The 24377-nt window shown below is 33.5% G+C and overlaps 1 protein-coding gene across 6 annotated transcripts in view; it reads left to right on the forward strand.

Annotated features, from left to right (window-relative positions):
- The window catches only part of ATRNL1 (attractin like 1), a 750424-nt gene that overhangs the window by 204785 nt on the left and 521262 nt on the right, over positions 1–24377 (forward strand). For 5 of the 6 annotated variants that reach the window (XM_036898417.2, XM_036898415.2, XM_036898414.2 and 2 more), the window contains exon 18: positions 3026–3244. In XM_036898417.2, the coding sequence (XP_036754312.2) occupies positions 3026–3244 (219 nt within the window). Of the gene's footprint in view, positions 1–3025; positions 3245–15249; positions 15332–24377 lie in introns of all 6 variants that reach the window. The other variant, XR_008999031.1, reaches the window with a different exon arrangement.

Below are 24377 nucleotides of genomic sequence, written 5' to 3' on the forward strand. Positions count from 1 at the left end.
TTGGGTTGGGTATTTTGACCTAGGTTAGGTTCTGATGAAACCCTAGAAGTCGAGCCTCTGTTAAATAGTTTTTCCAGGCCTTGTTAAGAAGAACTGAGTGAATGCTCTGGCATACTTCAAAATGTTTCGTTTTCTCCCCACCCTACTAGTAGCACAAGGAAGTTTTTATTCAGTATTCACTGTGAGGACCTGGCCGTGGTAGAGCTCCTGGAAGTAAAGCTCTCAAGAGTGCGGATCTGCCTGTGACTAGGTCCCCCTGGGGATGCTAAGTCTCAGCGTCGCCCACACTGAGCCTCCTGCATTGCATCAGTTCCCATTCAGGAGGTCTTACCCTAGCACTGGGTCCCACAGAGGCCTCTACTTTTATTTGTGATTCTCTGTATCTTCCTGTTTATCCTCCAGTTTTGGGGGCAGTGGTTTCCCCTGTGAGCTCACTTCTCTGGTAGATCTAAGAAGAGTTGTTGACTTTTCAGTTTGTGCTGCCTTTTTTTTCTTTGGTTGGAATGGAGTGGTGACTTCTAAACCCCTTACATGCTGAACTGGGTTTCCAGTAATCATTTGATGATATAATTTATTATAGATTGATTTTTCAAATTCTTAACACATTTCATAAACCGTATTAAAAGTTTTATAATTTAAGCTTTCAAAAGGCCAAAAATAATAAAGTAAAATAAAAATGATTGCTCTAATTACTTTTAGTTCATAAATCATCTCTATACTATCCATAGCTTAGGACAAATAACACAGCCTACAAAAGCTTTCTTATATTATTGTTTTTTGAAAAACAGCAAATAGATTTTTTGTTTTAAGAAAATTAAAAAAAAATGTCAGTTTTTGACTCACCTTTAAGTACTACAGAATGAATTTTCTGTTAATCTTTCATCAGGGAATGTTGCTTTCTACGCTTAAGTACAAACAAAACCAACATTACCTCATGTAATAGTTTCAAAACTAAAATAAAATCTAACAGAATGGAATGGTGCTCTGAATATGACATTTTGTGACTGGTTATTAAGGCCTGAAATTGAATAGATAAAAAGAACTAGATGATTAATAGTTTGTCATTCAGTCAATGCAAGAAACCTAGGGGTCTATCATCTAAGATTTCCCCATGTTTGAAAAGCATTAAGATAAATGCTGTATGTGAGAAGAGTTTAGATTTAATTTGTACAAAACACTTCTTTAAGATATTTTGTTGGTTATCTTCTTTAAAAAGATAGTCCTCAAATAAAATTTACTTTCCTAGGAGATATCCATAGGCTATAAAAATAAAACCAGATTTATTCTGGGTAAGACCTAGGAAAGTTTTACTTCAATTCATCAAATAATAGTAAATAATTGGAATGTCAAGATAACATACCTAATTTGATAGTTCCATTATTTCCCACCAGTCCAATATAGTTTTGAAGACAATTAGAATAACCCAGTCAACAATACTGTGGGCTAGCTATAATCATAGATATGAGAAATATTTCAAAGCAAGAAAACAAAGAAATATGGTAATATATAAAATGTTCAGTTATCTAAGGATATTTAAATTTTAAATTTAATTTACCACTGTGTACTGTAGAAAAATAAGGAAGTGTGTTCATGTCAGTAAATTATTTATAGGAGAAAATTAGTTACTTTTGTTCAGTGACTCAAAGAATATTCTTACCTTTAATAAGGAAACATAGGTGATGGTATTCATTCTCTACCCTCTTACATCCAATTTCTGAAATGCTCAGCATGCAAAAAATTCATAACAACAGATCATATTGTAATTGATGAAGATGGTACTCATTCTCTACCTTCTTATATCCAATGTCTGAAATGCTCAGCATGCAAAAAATTCATAACAACAGATCATATTGTAATTGATGAATTCTTTAATCCAATATTCTGTTGTCCCTGCACAGTGTGCTATATTGAGTTCCTGATGTTCACTAAGAAGCTTGTAGGGAACATTTTTGTTTCCTGTAATATTAAGACACTGAGTAGTGATTAAATTATTACCACCATAACAGTGAAATTGAGTCTGCCAGAACTCTGCCATTGTTTGTTGCTCTGGGAGTTTTTCTAGCATGTAACTGGAAGACGTCATTCATGGTACCTTGTGCCTGTATCACTATCATCTATGGATAAAAAATTCTCAAGGCAAATGTGCCTTTTTTAGCAGAACGCCACTGAAAGTAATTAAAGAAAGGCTCAGCCCAGTGTAGGATACTCAGATTGTGAATTAAAAATTTAAAACATCATATAGCAATGATTGTGGATATGATGGCAGACTAATAAGTTCCTCCTTGAAAAAGGCAACACAGTGGTTATGGACTTTGGTGAAGCTTGTAGGTTCTACATCCATTAAACCAAAAAGGTTGAGTTTCAGCAATTGATCTTATGTAGTCCTGAAAATCTGAGAGATCCTGGGCTGCTGGTTGCCTGGCTGAGGCCGAATATTGGCTTCCAGGTTCCCATTCAGTTTGGCTCTTTGGGTGAGATGCAGTTTACTTACCACATGTTAGCCACATACTAGTATCTTAGACCCTTGGGAAGAGCATTGTTGATGAGAGACTGCAGAAAGGACTCAGCTGTCTCAGGAATGGGCAAGCGTTCCTTACACTGGATGTTCACAGGCAAATGCAGAGGTTTTCCTTGGAGGCCCTCCTAGGCACGAGAACAGCTCACATGGCCCTACATCTCAGACAGTGGCAGGTGCACCTATGGGCCCCTGGATCATTTCCCCAAAGGCCCTAATACTGGCAAAGTTCTCAGGATTCTAAGTACTGACTTCATGTATCTCCTTGTCATAGTTACCGCACCTTTTTTCATCCTCCAGTCAGTCTATTTATCAACTCTTTGTTCATTATGTATGTTTTATTTGCTTTAAGTAATTTCTGTGTCTTTAGATAGAGTTTTAAAAAAAGTTTACATTATCCATAGATTATCTTTTATTGTCTTTTTTCAGACCATAGTTATTTTTATTAGCTCACAATTCTATTTGAATATAAAGTCATATAACATATTTGTTAATGTTCCCGTCATGTAGCTCATAATTGTTCTGGATTGAGAACCTGTGGACAATGTTTGGAACAACCTGGATGTGGCTGGTGCAATGATCCTAGTAATACAGGAAGAGGACACTGCATTGAAGGATCTTCACGGGGACCAATGAAGCTTGTTGGAATGCACAGTAGTGAGATGGCTCTTGACACCAGTCTTTGTCCTAAAGAAAAGAACTATGAATGGTCCTTTATCCAGTGCCCAGGTAATAAAAATGTGATAAAAACAACTTTCGTTTTTGTTTGAGGAAACCGAGAATGATTTTTCCTTTCTTATAAAAAAGATTTAGAAAAAAACAACACTGAAAATGAGACTTAAATTTTAAAGATAAAGAAGTATACTTCCCTGTAATGGGAATCATTAAATAGGCTAACCAGATGCATGGCATATGTTATTGGATTTGGTTTCATATAAACTGTTAAGGAAAAGATATTGGTGTCATGCCAATTTTATGCCATGTAGTATAATCTTTTATTCTTAGTATTATAGTATTTTAGAATTCAAAGGCAACTTAGAGGATCTGATCAAGCTCCATGCTAAGCAAGGGGATGTTCTCTATCATGTCTGTGATGGAGTTGGCTGGCTTCCTTTTGAAAGCTGCCTTGGGTTTCACTACCGTTCAATTTTGAAGGTCAGTAAAGTTTTCAGGGTTTTTTTCATAGGTAGTCTATTCTTATACTGAGTAGAATCAACCTTGTTTAGAGATTAATTTATTAACAAAAATAAAAAAAATTTTAATTGAGTGCCTGCTATGTTCCAAGGAGTGTTTTAGGTGATAGAGACACAATAATTAGCAAATTAGACTGAAATCACTGCATTCATAGAGCTGGTATTCTAGTTAAAATTAATAAAAATAATTACTCATACATATATGAAGTTAGATGGTGATAAGTGCTATTAAATAAATAAAGCAAGGAGAGATAAGGCTTGTAATTTAAAATAGGATGACAAGAAAATATCTCACTGAGAAGTAACAATGAACACATCATATAGGTGAGGGATTGAATTATGGGGATATCTAGGGAGAGTGTTCTAGAAGAGACAACAGCCTGACACATGGACTTGGGTGAGACAGTTTTTTTGGGAAGTGAGCCTTGGAAGGACAATTGAGGTAACAGAGTTTCAAAGAAGGGAGAAAACCCCCAAATATGGGCATTATTAATCTGGCTGCTACACTGGGAAATTTGAACTCAGACCCACTGGGGATTCATGAACTATGCAGAATACTCCTCAGAGTTAACCCACTGAGGGACTGGGCAGGTGTGGCATTTATCCAGTAACTCCCATGCCCTGGTGGTTCAGTGAAACCTCTGTGGGTATTGTACTTCTGAGCTATGTCAGAGTGTCGGGCACGAGTGGAAATTCCAAGGCAGAAAAAGTAGAGAGGTACGGAAGAACTTGCTTTAGGTGAGACCCTGAAACCAGATGGACTGAGGGAACATGGCACAGGGTGGAACAGTACATGCTTCAAAACTGAAATGTACGAAAAGCAAGAAAGCAGTGAATCTGAGTCACACAGCAAAACAGCTGAATCTTAAGATATATTTTGCTTAGTGTAGGAAGCCAGACTCAAAGGCTACATGTTGTATAATTTCATTTCTAAAACAATCTGAAACAGGCAAAACTATGGGCATGGAAAACAAATTAGTTATTTATCAGGAAAGGTAAGGTGGGGATTGACTTCAAGGCGGCGGGGGGGTGCATCACAGTGGAATTTTTTGGGTTATTGAATTGTTCTTTAATGATATTGTGGTAGTTGATACATAGTCCTATGCATTTGTCAAAACCCATGTTGCATACAACTGAGAATGAACTTCCCTGAATGCAGACTGAAAAAAAGAAGTCAACCAGGATGTCAGGTATCCCAGGATGGAATACAAACTGTATGAGAAACTATCACTGATTGTAAGAAGCTAAGGAGACATGACAACTAAATGAAATGTGATATCCTGGTTTGGTTAGGGGAACAGAAAAAGGATGTTTATGGCAAAATTGGTGAAATCCAAATAAAATCTGGTTAAGTTAAGTTAATAGTATTGTGTACTATCATGAATTTCTTAACTTTGATAAATATTTATGTAATATTTATCATGGTTCTGTAAGATACTAACATTTGGGGAATCTGGGTGAATGGTACACAGGAATGCTTTGCATTATTTTTGTAATTCTTCTATAAATCTAAAATTATTTCAAAATGAAAGTTTTTTTTTAAAAGACGGGTAGTTTAGAAAAATAGGAGAAACTTCTAGAAGTGAAAAATATAGTCACTGAAATTAGAAAGTCAATGGATATATTAAATAGCACATTAGACATAGTTGAAGAGATCATTAATGAACTGGAAGATAAATATGAAGAAATAGTCCAATAAACAGGGAAAAATGATCAGAGGTAAAGTGATATAAAATTTGAGAAAGAGGTTAAAGACAGTTAGGATAGAATGATAAGTTCCAAATATGCCTAGTAGGAATTTCAGAAGGAGAAAACAGAATAAAGGAGAGGAAGTATTTCAAAATACTCTCATGCAATGGGGATATTGACCCACACAATTAGTGTATTTTATTAGTGACAAATATAAAATAAGCTTTTGTTAGACGTATTTATTTTGTTATTTGTGTTAAAACAGGGAAAATCTGAGAGTAGTAGAGTGCATATAATTTCCCAAGCTCTCGATATGTGAAGAAAGTTGCGTTTAGGCCAGTGTGTCTGGGCAGAAGGATATGAATCCCACTATTCTCTACAGTTTTTTTTAGGAATGAGGCAGGAAACATCTATGTGACATGAGGGATGAGTGCTTCCTACTCAGGAAACTGATTTTTAAAGATGACCTTTGGAGTTCTGTGTCTGATATCATACTAATTTTCCATTTGGCATTCAGAAAGCAAGAAGAGAAAAAGGATAAATAAAAAATTTTATGACTATTGGCTATCATCAGCTATGATAAATCTATAGTAGTTAAGACATTGTGGATTTGGTGTAAGAATGGAGAAGTTAACCAGTGAAAGAGGACAGCGATTATAGAAACAGATCGCATATATGATTATCTGATTTATGACAAAGGTAACTCTGCCAGTGCAATGGAAAGAAGGATGGCCTTTCAGTGGCTGATACCAGGTGAATTAGATGTCTAAAAATTACATATTGACTCCTACGTCATATTATGCAAAAATGTAATTCCAGCTAAATTGTGGATCTAAAAGTGAAAACTATAGCAGTACAGCTACTCACTGGCAGTGACTCCTTATACAGGCCACAAAAGTTTAACCATACAGGCACATATGATAAATTGCACTATATTAAAATTAAAAATTAATGTTCATGAAAAAATGTAGTAAACAAAGCAAGCTGTAGAATCAGAGAAGATATTTTCAATGTATATATCTAACAAAACCTCTTGTCCAGAATTGAGATTAATTGCGATTCAGTAATACAGAGACAGACAATGCAAATGAAAAATGGGCAAGAGAGCTGAACAGGTATATCACAAAATATAATATTTAAAAGTCTAAAAGGCATCTGGAAAGGTACTTAACGTTTTCAGGCATGAGGGAAATGCAAATTAAAACCACAAAATAATAACATTAATCACCCATCAGAATGTCTAAAATGAAAAAGGTGATTTTAAGTGTTAGCAAGAAAGAGCAAGTAGAACTCTTATAGATAGCTTTTTGAGAGCCTAAATGGTATAAACACTTTAGAAAATGGTCGGAAATATCTATTAAAGTTGAACAAAAGCATATGACTCAAGGATTCTTTGTCTAGGCCAGTGGCTGGCAAACTAGTCTATAAAATTTAACCCGTGGCTTGTTTTTATATGGCTTGTGAACAAGAATGATTTTACACTTTTGGAAACTGAAAAGGAAGGAGAAGGAAGGAGGAAAGAGGGAGAGAGCAGGTGGGGAAGGAAGGAAGGAAGGAAGGAAAGGAAAAGAGGGAAGGAAGGAAGGAAAGAATTTTGACAGAGTCTGTATGTGTCCACATTGTCTAAAATACTTACAATCTGTCCTTTACAGAAAACATTAGCTGATTCCTGGTTTAGGTCAACAGACCCAATAGAAAGCATTTATAATTACTTGGAGGACATGCACAAGAATAGTCATAACAGTACTGTTTTAATACTGCCAATCTGAAAATCATCTAAATGTTCATCAATACTTGGATGAAAGAAGAAATTGGTATTTCACACATTGGAATACATAACATGAGAATGATTTGAATTAAAGTACATGCAATAGTATGGATGGCTTTCCCAAATACAACATTGAGGGATAGAAGGCGCCACAAAAGAGGACATACTCTGTGCTTCAATTTACCTGTATTCAAAAACAGGCAAAACTATTTTATGGTATCAAAGTTAGGGTAGTGGTTACTTTTGGAGAACAAGGGCTAGTGACTGGAAGAGGGCATAAAGGCATTTTATTTCTGAGAAGTTTTTTTGAATTATGATTTTAAATATTAGTTCTCCATTTCTGACCCTTTTTCCTTCTTTCTAAGTCACCTTTTCACTTTCTTGCTTGTTTTTCCGCCTTCCTTTAGCACCTCATTGAATCATCAAGCGAGTCACTCTCCCTTGGGCATCGGGTATAAGTCGATGTCCATTTCTGTGTTTTTGCTTGTTTTCATCTCTTTCCTGAGTTTAATCAACTCTCTTTTCATTTCTTCCTCTTCCGTGTCATTTTCTATTCTAAATATTTGAATTTCTCATCGAAGGTGTTTTTTTTGTGACTTCCCAAATGCTGGATCGACCATATTTATTCTGTCTAGAGGGCTGTCTTATGCTCCCGCCTCATGGCTGTTATTTTTCAGGGAGGTTTTTAGTTAAGATATATTGGATTTTGTTCTCTGTTTTTTTTTTTATTAATAAATGTATAGATTTGTAGGTTTTTTTTTCATTTTTGTGGCATCAGCACTGTTTATAAGATTTCTAGTTTTTTGGAGCTCACCTAAGTTAGAATAGCCACGTTTTGGTGGTCGGAGTAAGGATTGTGTGCTCTTTGAATTTGTGGTTTTCTTTTTTGTCTGGCAGGAATTTAGTTTTTGCGCTTTATTTATCCCTTAACTACGCAGTTGACAGAAGGCACTTTTCTTCTACTTTGTTCCCTTTGCTTTCTTCCCTGAAGCTGTACTCAAGGCTGTGATTTGAAATTGTGCCTGCTTGTAAGTCCTTTTCTTACATGTAGTACTCTGTTCGGCGACTGTTTTAGTAGTTTCACACGTAGGATAGACTTACTGCTTCTAGAGTGGGTATTGTATCCACTTTAACCTCGTTGCCAACTCCCTAACTCTTCTGCTTACCTCGGTGAGGACCAGGTGCCGTGGGGGCACATTAGATGGCTGCCTTGTTTGTTTTCTATTGTCAGGTAAAATGAATGCATAGTTTTGGGATAATTCTCTTTTTCTGTTTTTCCTTCTTGTTCTGTCTTTTTCTTTTTTGGAGGACATATTGAGAGACATAGACCTATGGAAACCTCCATTATTTTCAGTTACTGAGAAATTTTATCTTGCTTCCTCAATTGATACTGCAAATGGAATATTAAACATCAATTTTCTAATTATTTTTGAATTTAGAGAAATGGCGTTTTCCTATATTGCCTGTGTACTGTGTGACTTGGGTGACCTCGTTTTTTCATTCTGGCAGTTACAGATTCCTTAGGATTTTCTTTAAGTTGCTTATCAATAAACACAATGTTTTTTTCCTTTCTAAATCATACATGTTATTTTTGTTCTTATTACTCTGTCTAGAACGTACAGTACAACATTGAATTAGTGAGAGTGGACATTAGTCTTAGTTGGAAAGCATTTAACCTCTCACTTTTCAGTATGATGTTAACTGTCAATTTTTCATACATGTGTTTATCAGCTTAAGGAACTTCTCTTCCAAGTTAATTGAGTTTTTAAAAAATCATAAATATGTAATTTTTCCGAGTGTGTGCATTTATTGAGATAATCTAGTTATATTTTGTTTTAGCTGTTAATATGATTAATTATATTGACTGATTTTTCAAATGCCAAACCAATTTTGCATCCCTGGGATAAAATCCACTTGCTCATGATGTGTTATCCTTTTATTGTATTGCTGAATCAATTTGTTTAAATTTTGTTAATTATATCTGCATTTAAACTGATGAGAATATTGGTCTGTGGTTTTCTTCATGTCTGGTTGGTATCAATCTCAGAAGTTGAAATTTCTTCCTCTTATTTTCTGGAAGAGTTTATGTAGAATTTCTTCCTCAAATGTTTGGTGGAGTTTACCTACAAAGCCTGAAATTTTATTTGGAAGGAGAATTTTAACTACAAATGCAGTTTTTTTTAAGCAGGTTTGTGGATTCAGGTGCACTAGTTTTCTTGAGTGAGTTTAGGTTTGTGTCTTTCAAGGAACTGAACCTATTTCATGTAAGATGCTATTGACAGAAAGGTACTCATAATATTTATTATCTTTTAAGCTGTAGGATTTTTAGTGATAGCTCTGTTTAATTCTAAGTATTGGTAATTTATGTTCTCTATCAGTCTGGTTCGAGGTGTGACAGTTTTCATTGATTCTATAAACAGCTTTTTGTTATATTGATTTTTCTTTATTGTCCATTTTATATTTGATATATAATTTCTGCTCTTAATCTTTCCTCCTCTTTGCTTATTTATAGTTTAATTTGTTCTTCTAGTTACATAAGGTAGAAATAGATAATTAAGCTGATAATTTTTTTCTAATATAAGCATAATGTTTTATTTTTGTCTGAGAACTACTTTTGATTAGTGTTTTTATGACACCTATTTCCATGTTTTTACTTTAAGCTATGTTATATTTGAAGTGTGTTTTTTATAGACAACACATTGTTAGGTCTTTCTGTTTAATCTAGTTTCATAGTGTCTGCCATTAAGTTAATGTGTTTGAGTCTTAAATTAAATGTATTTATCAATCTGGCTTGGCTTAAATTTCCATCTGGTTATTTGTTTTCTGTTTTTCTCATCTGTTCTTTATGCCAGCTTACCTCTTTTTCTGCCTTTCTTTAATTGAATATATTCTGTGGTTCATTTTATTTTATTTATTAGTTTATTGACTATATTACCTTCTTTCTGAGCTTTCTCTAGGTTTTCCATTCATCTTTAACTTGTCACAGTCTACATTTAAGTGGTATACTTCCCATATAGTGTAAGGGCCTTATTACCTTTAAATGTTATAATCCACACAGTACATTTCTATACCTTTGCTTTAAATGGCAAGTTACTTTTTAAATATATTTTTAAAATAAAAAATAAACTTTACCATCAAATAAAAATGGATTAACAGTGTATAGGGTGACCAACTGTCTGGGTGTGCCCAGGACTGAAGGCTTTCTTGGGATATGAACCTTTCAGTACTAAAGCCAGTATAGTCCTGGGTAAACTGGGATGGGTGGTTTCTCTACCAGTGACTCAACTGCTTCCATCTGAAACAATTAAGAAATGGGACAACATAGATGTAGAACAGTTTTTCAGACATTGGATATCAGGCAATGAGGGCCAGTGTTCCCTCAGAGGCAGGAAGCAAATGAAGGGGAGGGAAAAAGCTTAGAAAAATTGAAAGAAATAATTGTCAAAATTTTTCTAAGTTTGATAAAAACTAAATTCACAGAGGCAAGAATGTCAACAAACCTAAAGTTCAATAAACATGGGGAAATCTATACCAATGCACATAATAATCAATCAAACAAGTTATAAGAAGATAAAAGCAGCCAGAGAAAAAAAGACTCATGTACATAGGGACAAAGATAAGTCTGATAGCAGATTTCTCATTAGAAAAAATAAAACAGTGGAACAACATCTTTAGAATAGTGAAAGAAAAAAAAGTTAACTTAAAATCTTTTACTTAGTGATATCTTTCAAAAAACAAAGGTAAAATATTCTTCAGACTTATAAAGACTTAGAATTCATTACCAGTGGACCTATTGTATAAGAAATGTTAAATCAAGCAGAAGAAAAACTGTTCCAGATAAAAATTGATCTATACAAAAGATGAAGGACAAAGGAAATGGTAGCCCTGTAGGTAAAGTAGGTAAAGACTTTTTCTTAATATTTCTGTATTTAGAGAAGGCAATCAACTGTTTAAGGCAGAAATCACAATGTATTATGAAGTTTAATTCTTATGTAGGCATCAACTATGTGATAATAATAACTGAAAGGCCAAGGGAAGAAAAGTGAAGGTGTATTGTTGTAAGATTTTTATAAAAGATGTAAAGTGATATATCACTTAAAGTTAGACTGTGATAATTTGTACATATATATTCTAAACTCTATTAAAATAATACAATGAGCCATAGCCAATAAGCCAAGAACATAGACAAAATTAAATAATAATTAAAAATTAAACCAAAAGAAAGCAGAGCAAGGAAAAAAGAGGAATACAGAACAGATGGAACAAATAATGGCAAAATTATATATTTAACTTAACCTCAGTCATTTCAATGATCATGTTCATGTCAATGATCCTTTCACCCATAAAAAAGCTGAGATTTTCTTATTAGCTAAAAAAGCAAGACTGAACTATAGACTGCCTATAAGAAACCTAATTAAGGTATAGAGACATGCATGTTTTAAAAGTGAATGAATGGAAATAGATATACTATGCTAAAACAAGTCAAGAGAAAGTTGAGTTGGCTACCTTAATATCAGACAAATATGTTTCCGAGCAAAAGATACTACCTTAAATAAAGAAGGTCATTTCATAATGATAAGTAGGTGAATTCATTAAGAGGACATAACATTCTGTAAGTATTTTCACCCAGAAAAAGACTTTCAAAATAGATGAATACTTAGTCACATATGACAAGGATCCTCTTAATTTCCAGAGATATTGTGGACTACTACTTTCTACTTCAATTTGTGTAGCTGGCACCACACCAGTTTGTTTTTCTCTCACTGCTTTATTTTGGAGAGTGTATTAGTTTTTATTGCAGTGTAACACACTACCACGAGCTTAGCGGCTTAAACCCTTTAAATACCCCTTTAAAGCTCAGGGTTCTGCATGGCAGATGTTGGGACATGGCCAGCCTGGCTTCCGCACTGCAGGTCTCAAAGGCTGAAATCAAGGTGTCAGTCAAGCTGAGTTTTTGTTTGGAAACTCTGTAGAAGAATTAGCTTTCAAGCTCATTAAAATGGTTGGCAGAATTCAGTGTGGGATTTCTACTTAGCTGTCAACCAGCGACTATTTCAGTTGCTAAGGAATGCCTACTTCTCCCAAACTGGCAATGTAGTCTCAAAAATTCAGTGAGATCTCTCATGCTTGAATCTCTTTATTGATGTAAAGACCAGGTCCTTTTAAGGGATCATGTGATTGGGTCCATCCAGGATGATCTCCCTTCTTAAAGTCAACTGTGCCATATAGTTTAACATATGCATCTGAGTGACTATCCCATTATATGTACAGGTCCAACCATACTGAAGAGGAGGTATTTGTCTTGGATTAAATAACTAAGTACTATAACTTCATGACACATAAAGACTAACCATTACACCATACAATGTACCCATGTAAAGTATAGAACTCAATGATTTTTAGTATATTCAGTTATACAATTGTCACCACAATCAATAAAAAAATTTTTTTTATCATCCCTAAGAGAAATATTTTTTTAATAATTATTTTTTTTATTGAAGGGTAGTTGACGCACAGTATTACATTACATTAGTTTCAAGTGTACAACACAGTGGTAGAACATTTATATACATAATTTGAGGTTCCAGCTATCACCCTACCAAGCTGTTACATTATCTTGACTATATTCCTTATGCTATACATTACATCCCGGTTACTTATTTATTTTACCATTGGAAGTCTGTCCTTTTTTTTCCTAAGAGAAATATTTTACTTATTAGTAGCTACTGCCCGCTAAACCCCCACCTACTTTTGTCTAATTTAGGCAACAACTAGTTTCCAAGACTTATTTATCCTGGAAATTTTATATAAGTTGAATCATACAATTGTAGTATTTTGGGATAGCTTCTTCACACTGCATAACATTTTCTAGGTTTATCCATGTTGTAGCATGTATCAGTGCCATGTTGTAGCATGTATCAATACTATGTTGGTAGTATTCTATTGTATGTATATAATAGTATTCTATTATATGTATATATCACATTGTGTTTATCCAGTTATCATTTGATGGACATTTGGGTGTTTCCAATTTTGTTCTTTTCAAATACTGCTATGAACATTTGTGTACAAGTTCATGTGTTGTCGTATTGTCATTATTTTGGGAATGGAATATCTGGGTTAGATGGTAACTTCAACTAACCTTTTAAGGAACTGACAGACTACTTCAAATCTGCTGCATTATTTTACATTCCTACCAGTAGTACATGAGTGTTTCAATTACTCTACCTTCTTGCCAGCACTGGTTATTGCACATCATTTTGATTATAGTCATCCTGGTAGATGTGAAGTGGTATTATTGATTTGCAATGTCTTGGTGGATAATGATGTTGAGTATATTTTCATGTATTTATTGTATTTCTTCTTTGGAGAAATGGCTATGATTCTTTGTTTAATTGGCATATTTGTCTTTTTATTATTGAACTATAAGAGTTCTTTTGTATTCTTAATATAAGTCCTGTATCAACGATTGACTTGCAAATATTTTTTTTACCATTGTTTGGGTTGCCTTTTCATTATCTTGACAGTTTTCTTTGAAGCACAAAAGTTTTAAATTTTGATGATGTACTGTTTTTTCTATTGTATCATACCTGTGAAACCATGCATTATATAAGATCCCAAAGATTTACACCTGCATTTTGTTCTAAGAATTTAGTTTTAGCTCTTATATTTAGGTCTTTTGACCATTTTGAGTTATGTTTTGTGTGTGGTATGAGATTGGGATCCAACTTAACTCTTTTGCATATGTGGCTATCTAGGTGTCCCAGCACCATTTGTTGAAAAGACTGTTTTTCCGGCATTGAATTTATGTTTCATTTTGCATATTTTATATCTTTAAAAATTATATTTTAGTGATTTTACATATTCTGTTTCTCTCCTTATGTTCATGTTTTACTCTGCATTCTTGAGCATATGGAGCATATTTTTAGTAGCTGTTTTAAAAAGCCTCCTATGCTCATTCCATCTTATATGCCATTTCTTTGTTTCTATTGATTTTTTATGAATCAGATTTTCCAGCATGGTAATTTTTGATGGAATTGTGGACATTCATAAAATTCTGGAGCTTATTATTCAATTTTGCTCCATTTCATTTCATGTGTTGTTCTTTGTTCTGGCATGCAGTTATGTTACTTGGGATCTGTACTATCATTTCAAAAATTGTTTTTAAGAATGTTAGGGCCTGTACATAGAAGGCATAAGTCCAGTTATAATTTACCTCTACTACTAAGTCAGTGCCTTTCTGTGGTCTCTCTAAAATAGTCTTTGTATTATGAGGTTTCTCCCCTGTGACAAATGGGGGCACAAACCGTTCCAGTCCTGTGTGAACTCCTGGCATTGTTTGACCTATTGTGTTTTGGTTGTACCTTCTTCAACTTCATGGAATTTCACACTGTGTATTCAATCCATTATTCAGCCAAAGATTCCAGGGACCCTCCTGAAGATTGCTGTGTGTAGCTCTCATCTCTTTTTGCCTCACAAACTCTGAGTCACCCAGGCCTTCCTGAACTTTGATCTTTGTTTCATCAACTAAATGAGATCTCTGGCTTTTGTTTGGGTTTGCCCCTCTTGGCTGCGTTTCTCAAATCTGCCTCTAGTGAGCAAGCCGAGGCAATCATACAGTCAGCTCGTTTCTGTTTTTTTCAGAGGCTCCTTTCCTGAGTTGCCTGTTATATTTGAAAGTAGTTGCTTCATATATTTTGTTTGATTTTCTTGTTTACAGTTGGAGATCAATTCTCAGAGTGGTTAATTCTTCATGGGCAGAAGTGGAGGTCTTCTACCTGTGTGTTTTTATTTATAATCAATCTCTTGTAAGCACATAAATACTGCTTTTCTGTTTTTGAAAAAATCTAGTCTAATAATCTTTGCCTTTTATTAGAGTGTTTAGTCAATTTAGATTTAATATAACATTGGCATTATTGAGTTTAAGTCCTACCATCAAGATACTTGTTTTTAAAATTTCCTTAATTTTTTTCCTCTATTGTTTGTTCCTCCTTTTGCCTTTTTGGATTAATTGAGTGTTTTTAAAGTCCATTTTTATCACTTTTATTGGATTTTTAGCTATCCTTCTTTTGTGTTTTTTTTAGTGACTGCTGTAGTGATTGTAATAGTCATCTTTATCTTATCACAGTCTACCTTGAATCAATATTATACTACTTCATGTATAAGGTAAGAATATTATAATAGTGTAATTCACTTGCTCCTTTTCTGTCCTTTGTATAATTATTACCATATATTTTACTCCTACATATGTTATCACCATGCAATACATTATTTTTTTTGCTTTAGTCAGATGATTTTCTTGTAAAGAAATCATAAGAAAAAAATCTCTATTGACATATTAAACATTTCCTGTGATCTTCATTTTTTCCATAGATCTGAATTTCCTTCTGCTATAATATTTCTTTAGGTTGATGAATTTTATTTAGCATTTTTAAATATTATGTTTCTCAGTTTGGCCATAAATTATCTTTCACATAGCTAAAAAATGTTTTTATTGTATAATTGCATGTCTTTTTATTTGAAGGATATTTTTACTGGAAATAGCATTCTAAAGTGACATATATATATATATATATATATATATATATAATTTTTTTAAAAATAATTTGAAGTTGTAATTTTCTTTTTGTTTTCCTAGCTTTTTCTGTATCTCTTAAGAATTCCTCTATTGGTTTATTGTTTCACTTTTGAAAGCAGTATGTCTTTTTTTCTCCTGACTTAAAAAAAAATTTTTTTTTGGTATTTGGATGTCATTAATTTTAATATGATGTTATCAGTTTCATTTTTTATTGTGACTGTGAGTAGTATGGTTTATTTACTCTATAGCTTGATGTTGTTCATTATTTTTATAAACTTTTCTGTTGTTATATCTCCAAATATTGCATCTGTCCCATTGTGTCATTGTCTTCATTTTCTAGAAGATTGCTTCACTTATGTTAGGCTTTTTTACTAAGTCCCTAATTTGTACTTGCCTCTCTTTTGATCTGTGTTTCATTCTCTCTTTTTTTAGATTTTTCTCATTTTAATTGAAACCTGTGTTTCAATTATTTATTACTATTTAACATAGCTTCTCCAAATCACTGTATTGAAGCAGTTTTATTCATGATTCTGTGTCATCTTTTTTTTGTCTGAATTCTCCTGGGAGTTTTGGTCAGTCTTTTCTAGTTTTTCTCATGGGGCTACAGTTATCTGGCAGTTTGACTGGTTTTGGATGGTCACAGAATGCTTCACTCAACATGTCTGGTGGTGTGAGCTGGCTGGTTGGTCTAGGGGTCCTCAGTTACAAAGGACTCTTCTCTGCCATACTTGACCTTCCATCCATCTGCAGTGTAGACTGTGCTTCCATAATATACATGGAATTCTTAGAATAAGATTCTAAGAAGGGAGCAGAGTTTGTATGCCTGTTGATGCTTAAGCTCAGAATTTCTACATTCCACCTTCTACATTGTATTGTTTTGAGAAAGTTGATGCCAGTCTATGTGCAAAGGGTGGGGAAAATCCTACTTTTTTGATGAGAGCAAGGATAAAGTAACATTATGGAGACTGCATACGCAGAGATAGGAAGAATTCGCCAATTATTTTTCAGCTCATCTAACTAGCTCTAATTATTGTGTTTGTTTGTATTGGCATGTAACTCATATACCGTAAAATCCACTATTTTAAAGTGTACAAGTGAATGTATTTTAGTATAATCAGTAGGTGTGCAACTATCACTGCCATACAGTTCCAGAACATTTTAATTATCCTAAGATTAAGCTCTGAGTAAAAACTTAACCTTTTAATAGTCACTTCCTATATTTCCTTCTCTCAATACCTAAAAACCAGTAACCTGCTTTATTTCTCTATAGATTTGTCTAGTGTGGATATTTCATTTAAGTACAAGTCATACAGTATGTGGCCTTTGTGTATGGCTTCTTTCACTTAGCATAATGTTTCAATGTTCATCCATATTGTAGTATATATTAGTCCTTTACCTCTTTTTATGGCTGAATAATATTCAGTTGCATACCACATATTTATACATTCATTAGTTGATGGATCTGTGGCTAATTTCCATTCTTTTGCTGTTATGAATAATGCTGCTGTGAACATATTATCCCCAGCAATGTATGAGGGTTCTAATTCCTCTGTCCTCTTCAACACTGGTTGTTCATCATTTTGATTATTACTCTCCTAGTGGATGTGAAGTGGTAGCTCACTGTGGCTTTGATTGCATTTCCCATTTGAATAATGATGCTTGTTTCATATGCTTCTTAGCCATTTGTATGTTTACTTTGGAAAATACTCAAATTCTTTGCCCAATAAATTTTTTTTTAATTTAAGAATTTTATGAGTTGCTTATATATTCTGGAAACTAGACACTTACCAGAGATATTATACTTAAATATTTTTTTCTGTTTTGTGAGTTGTTTCTTCACTTTCTTAATGATGTCCTCTGAAACCATCAGAAAAATTTCTTAGTTGATAATGTCCAATACATCTATTCTTTTCTGTTGGTTTCTTACACTTTTGGTGTCAGATCTAAGAAACTGTGGTCTAATTCAAAACCGAGATTTATGCCTATATTTTCTTCTAACATTTTATAGTTCTGGCTTTTTCATTTAGATCTTTGATCCATTTGGAGCTAATTTTTATATTGTGTGAGGTATGGGTCCATATTCTATCTTTGCCATGTGGGTATCAAGTTATCCCAGCACCATTTGTTGAAAAGATGATTTTTTCCCCCATTTAATGGTCTTAGCACCCTTTTTGAAAACCAGTTGACCATAGATGTATGGGATTATTTTGGAACTAATTGTATTCCATTGATCCATATGTCTATCCTTATGCCAATACTACACTGGCTTATTATAAATTTGTAGTAGGTTTTGAAATTAGGAAGTGTCAGTCCTTCAACTTTGTTCTTCTTTTTTCAAGATCGCTTTGGTTGGTCTGGGTCCTTTGTAACTCCATATGAATTTTAGGACCTGCTTATCTATTCCTATTAAAAAAGTCTTTTGGAATTTAATAGACTTTGCATTGAATTTTTAGATCAATCAGGATTAATTGCTATCTTAATATTAAATCGTCCAATTCCTGAATATAGGATATCTTTCCCTTATTTTTTCTCAAAAGAGGTTCAAAAATTTTTTTTCAAAAATGTTTGTAGTCAAAGTACAAATTTGCATTTCTTTAGTTAAATGTATGCCTAACTACTTTATTCTTTCTGATGCTATTGTCACTGGAATTACTTTTAAAATTTATTTTTAGATTATTCATTTAGGTGTTTAGAAACACAAGAAAACTCATTTTCCTATATTTAATCTTTTAATGTGCAACATTGCCTAACTCATTTATTAGTTGAAATAAGTTTGTTGTGAATCCTTAGAGTATTATACATGTAATATCATGTGGTCTGCAAATAGAGTTAGTTTTACATATTCTTTTTCAATCTGGATGTCTTTTTTTTTTCATGCCTCATTGCTTAGTCCAGAACTTCCATGACAATGTTGGATAGAAGTGACAAGAATGAAATTTTTTCCCTGATCTTAGAAGGAAAGCTTTTATTCTTTTGCCGATAAATATGGTGTTAACTATGAATTTTTCATATATACCTTTTATCAAGTTGAGACAGTTTCCTTCTATTCCTAGTTTGTTGGGTATTTTCCATCTATTGATATGATCATAATCATTTATCCCTTTTTTCCATAAGTATGGTATATTACTCCATTGATTTTTCAAATGTTTAAACAATCTTGCATTCCTGGGATAAATTCCACATCGTCTTGGTGTGTAATCCTTTTTATGTGTTAGTGGATTCAATTTGCTTGTGTTTTGTTGAAGATTTTTACACCTGTAATCTTAAGGGGTCTGTCATCTTTTCTTGTGATGATTTTGTTTTTTATATTATGTTAGTATTGGTTTCATAGAATAAGTTAGGGAGTCTTTGCTTCTCTGGTTTTGAAAGTATTTGTGAATAATTGATGTTAATTCTTCTTTAACTATTTAGTAGAATTTATGACTTAAGCCAGCTGATCTTGGACTATCCTTTGTTAGTACTTTGTTGATTACAAGTCTCTTTATTGTTATAGCCTATTCATGTTTTCTGTTTCTTCTTGAGTGAGTTTTAGTAGTTAGTATCTTTCTAAGAGTCTGTCCCTTTCATCTAACTTATCTAATTTATTGGCATTGTTCATTATGCTTGGTTATAATTCCTTTTTCCTACCTTTTGTCAGTAATATGTTTCCATTTTCTTTCTGCAATTTAATAATTTGTGTCTTCTCTTTTTAATTTTTTGGTCATCTAACTAAAGTTTTGTTAATTTTGTAATCATTACAAAGAGCAAACATTGGCTTTATTGACTTTCTCATTTTTCTACTCTGTATTTCATTTATTTTCATTCTAATCTTTATTATTTCCTTTCTTCTGCTTGATTTGAGTTTAGTTTGCTATTTATTTTTTAGTTTCTTCAGGTAAAATGTTGTTTTGAGACTTTTTAAAGAAGAAAATATTCCCTTTACCTATAAATTTGTTTCTGAGCAGTGTTTTTGTGGTATTTGGTATGCTACACTTTCATTTTCATTCATCAAAAGTAATTTAAAATTTATGTGTTATTCTTTGACCCATTGATTATTTAACAATGTGTTATTTCCTTTCCAAAAATTTGTGATTTTATCATATTTTTGTTTTTTATTTCTAATTTTCATATAATTGTATTCAGAGAACATACCTTATATGACTTAATTTCTTTGAAATGTATTAAGGTTTGTTTTATGGTGTACTACATAGTCTATCCTGGAGATTGTTTCATGGACACTTGAGAAATATGTACATTATGTTATTGTGTAGATTCTTCTATTTATATCTATGTAGGTGTTTTATAGTGTTGTCTAAGTCTTCTACTCCTTGCTGATCTTCTTTCTAGTTCTAGTCATTGTTGAAAGTGAGGTATTGAAGTCTCCAACTATTATTGTTGAATTGTGTATTTCCATTTTAATTTTTGCAGTGGTTGTTTCATATATTGAGGATTTTTTGTTAGGTGTATGCATATTTACAATTTTTATATGTTCTTGGTGGATTGTCCTTTTTACCATTATAAAAAGACCCTATTTAACTATAGTAACACTTTAAAACTGTTTATATGATATTTGTATATCTGCTCCAACTTTCTTATAGCTGCTGTTTGTATGTGGTATCTTTTTTGATCCATTAAATTTCAGTCTATTTGTATCTGTAAGTATGTCTCTTGCAGAAGGTACATATTTGGACCTCTTTTTTATCCAGTCTGCCAATCTCTGCCTTTTGATTATTTAATCATTTCATGTTGTTATTGATATAGTTGGATTTTATATGTGTTATTTAACTTTTTTCCCTATATGTCTCATGACTTTTGTACTTCTCATTTATTTTTGTGTAGTAAGTGAATACTTTCTAATGCAAGATTTTAATTTATTTAATGTTTTTCTAACTATATTTTTTAAGTTAGTTCCTTAGCAGTTGCTCCAGGGTTCACCATATATATCTTTTTAAATTTTATTTATTTATTTTTATTTAGGTATCATTAATGTACAGTTACATGAGCAACATTATGGTTACTAGACTCCCCTTATTATCAAGTCCCCACCACATACCCCATTACATTCACTGTCCATCAGCATAGTAAGATGCTATAGAATCACTACCTGTCTTCTCTGTGTTATACTGCCATCCCCGTGCCCCCACTCCTACATTACGTGTGCTAATTGTAATGTACTTTTTTTCCCCCTTATCCCTCCCTTCTCACCCATCTTCCCCAGTCCCTTTCCCTTTGGCAACTGTTAGTCCATTCTTGGGTTCTGTGAGTCTGCTGCTATTTTGTTCCTTCAGGTTTTTCTTTGTTCTTATACTCCACAGATGAGTGAAATCATTTGATAATTGTCTTTCTCCACATGGCTTATTTCACTGAGCCTAATACCCTCTAGCGCCATCCATGTTGTTGCTAATGGTAGGATTTTTTTTCATCTTATGGCTGAATAATATTCCATTGTGTGTATGTACCACATCTTCTTTATCCATTCATCTACTGATGGACATTTAGGTTGCTTCCATTCTTGGCTGTTGTAAATAGTGCTGTGATAAACATAGGGGTGTATATGGCTTTTACAAACTGGGCTGATGCCTTCTTAGGGTAAATGCCTAGGAGTGGAATTCCTGGGTAAAATGATATTTCTACTTTTAGTTTTTTGAGGAACCTCCATACTGCTTTCCACAATGGTTGAACTAATTTATATTCCCACCAGCAATGTAGGAGGGTTCCCCTTTTCTCCACATCCTCGCCAACATTTGTTGTTTGTCATTTGGATGTTGGCCATCCTAACTGGTGTGAGGTGATATCTCATTGTGGTTTTGATTTGCATTTCTCTGATGATTAGCGATGTGGAGCATCTTTTCATGTGCCTGTTGGCCATCTGAATTTCTTCTCTGGAGAAATGTCTGTTTATCTCCTCTGCCCATTTTTTAATTGGCTTATTTGCTTTTTTTGTTGTTGAGGTGTATGAGCTCTTTATATAACTTGTATGTCAACCTCTTATCAGATATGTCATTTATGAATATATTCTCCCATACTATAGGATGTCTTTTTGCTCTGCTGATCATGTCCTTTGCTGTACAGAAGCTTTTTACCTTGATGTAGTCCCACTTGTTCATTTTTGCTTTTGTTTCCCTTGCCCAGGGAGCTATGTTCATGAAGAAGTTGCTCATGTTTATGTCCAAGAGATTTTTGCTTCTGTTTTTTTCTAAGAGTTTTGTGGTTTCATGATTTACATTCAGGTCCTTGATCCATTTCAAATTTACTTTTGTGTATGGGGTTGGACAATAATCCAGTTTCATTGTCTTACATGTAGCTGTCCAGGTTTGCCAACACCATCTGTTGAAGAGGCTGTCATTTCCCCATTGTATATCCTTATATTAATTGACCATATATGCTTGGGATTATATCTGGGCTCTCTAGTCTGTTCCATAGGTCTATAGGTCTGTTCTTATGCCAGTACCAAATTGTCTTGATTACTGTGGCTTTGTATTAGAGCTTGAAGTTGGAAAGCAAGATTCCCCCCCTGCTTTATTCTTCCTTCTCAGGATTGCTTTGGCTATTTGGGGTCTTTTGTGGTTCCATATGAATTTTAGAACTATTTGCTCTAATTCTTTGAAGATTGTTGTTGGTATTTTGATAGGGATTGCATTGAATCTATAGATTGCTTTAGGCAGGATGGCCATTTTGACAATATTAATTCTTCCTATCCATGAGCACGGGATGTGTTTCCATTTATTGGTATCTTTTTAATTTATCTCATGAGTGTCTTGTAGTTTTCAGGGTATAGGTCTTTCACTTCCTTGGTTAGGTTTATTCCTAGATATTTTATTCTTTTTGATGCAATTGTGAATGGAACTGTTTTCCTGATTTCTCTTTCTGCTAGTTCATCATTAGTGTATAGGAATGCAACTGATTTCTGTGCATTAATTTTGTATCCCACAACTTTGCTGAATTCAGATATTAGACCTAGTAGTTTGGAGTAGATTCTTTAGGGTTTTTCATCTACAATATCATGTCATCTGCAAACAGGGACAATTTGACTTCATCCTTGCCAATCTGGATGCCTTTTATTTCTTTGTGTTGTCTGATTGCTGTGGCTAGGACCTCCAGAACTATGTTGAATAAAAGTGGGGGAGTGGGCATCCTTGTCTTGTTCCCCATCTTAAAGGAAAAGCTTTCAGCTTCTTGCTGTTAAGTATAATGTTGGCTGTGGGTTTGTTTTATATGGCATTTATTGTGTTGAGTTACTTGCCCTCTATACCCATTTTATTGAGAGTTTTTATCATGAAAGGATGTTGAATTTTGTCAAATGCTTTTTCAGCATCTATGGAGATGATCATGTGGTTTTGTCCTTCTTTTTGTTGATGTAGTGTATGATGTTGATGGATGTTGGAATGTTGTACCATCCTTGCATCCCTGGGATGAATTCCACTTGATCATGATGGATGACCCTTTTGATATATTTTTAAATTCGGTTTGCTAATATTTTATTGAGTATTTTTGCTTCTATGTTCATCAGGGATATTGGTCTGTGATTTTCTTTTTTGTGATATCTTTGCCTGGTTTGTTATTATAGTGATATTGGCCTCATAGAATGAGTTTGGAAGTATTCCCTCCTCTTCTATTTTTTGAAAAACTTTAAGGAGGATGGGTATTAGGTCTTCACTAAATGTTTGATTAAATTCAGCAGTGAAACTATCTGGTCCAAGCATTTTGTTCTTAGGTAGCTTTTTATTACCCATTCAATTTCCTTGCTGGTAATTGGTCTCTTCAGATTTTCTGTTTCTTCCTGGGTCAGTCTTGGAAGGTTGTATTTTTCTAGAAAGTTGTCCATTTCTTCTAGGTGATTCAGTTTGTTAGCATATAATTTTTCATAGTATTCCCTAATAATTGTTTGTATTTCTGTGGTGTCAGTAGTGATTTTTCCTTTCTCATTCCTGATTCTGGTTATGTCTGTAGGTTCTCTTTTTTTTTTTATATGTCTGGCCTGTGGTTTATCTATTTTGTTTATTTTCTCGAAGAACCAGCTCCTGCTTTCATTGATTCTCTCTATTGTTTTATTCTCGGTTTTATTTATTTATGCTCTATAATCTTTACTATGTCAATCCTTCTACTGACTTTGGGCCTCATTTGTTCTTCCTTTTCTAGTTCTGTTAATTTTGAGTTTTGACTGTTCATTTGATGGTTTTTCTTTCCTGAGGTAGGCCTGTATTGCACTATACTTTCCTCTTAGCATGGCCATTGCTGCATCCTGCAAATTTTGCAGTGTTGAATTACTGTTGTCATTTGTCTCCATATATTGCTTCATCTCAGTTTTTATTTGGTCATTGATCCACTGATTATTTAGGAGCATATTATTAAGCCTTCATTTTTGTGGGCTTTTTCATTTTCTTTGTGAAATTTATTTCTAGTGTCATACCTTTGTGATCTGAGAGGCTGGTTGGTACAATTTCAATCTTTCTGGATTTTTTGAGGCTCTTTTTGTGGCCTAATGTATGATCTGTTCTTGAAAATGTTTCATGTGCACTTGAGAAGAATGTGTATCCTGTTGCTTTTGGATGGACTGTTTTGTAGATCTCCGTTAGGTCCATTTCTTCTAATATGTTGTTCAGTGCCTCTGTCTCTTTGCTTATTTTCTGTCTAGTTTATCTGTCCTTTGGAGTG

This window comes from Manis pentadactyla, chromosome 8 (genome assembly GCF_030020395.1).
Source record: "Manis pentadactyla isolate mManPen7 chromosome 8, mManPen7.hap1, whole genome shotgun sequence".
Taxonomy (NCBI): domain Eukaryota; kingdom Metazoa; phylum Chordata; class Mammalia; order Pholidota; family Manidae; genus Manis; species Manis pentadactyla.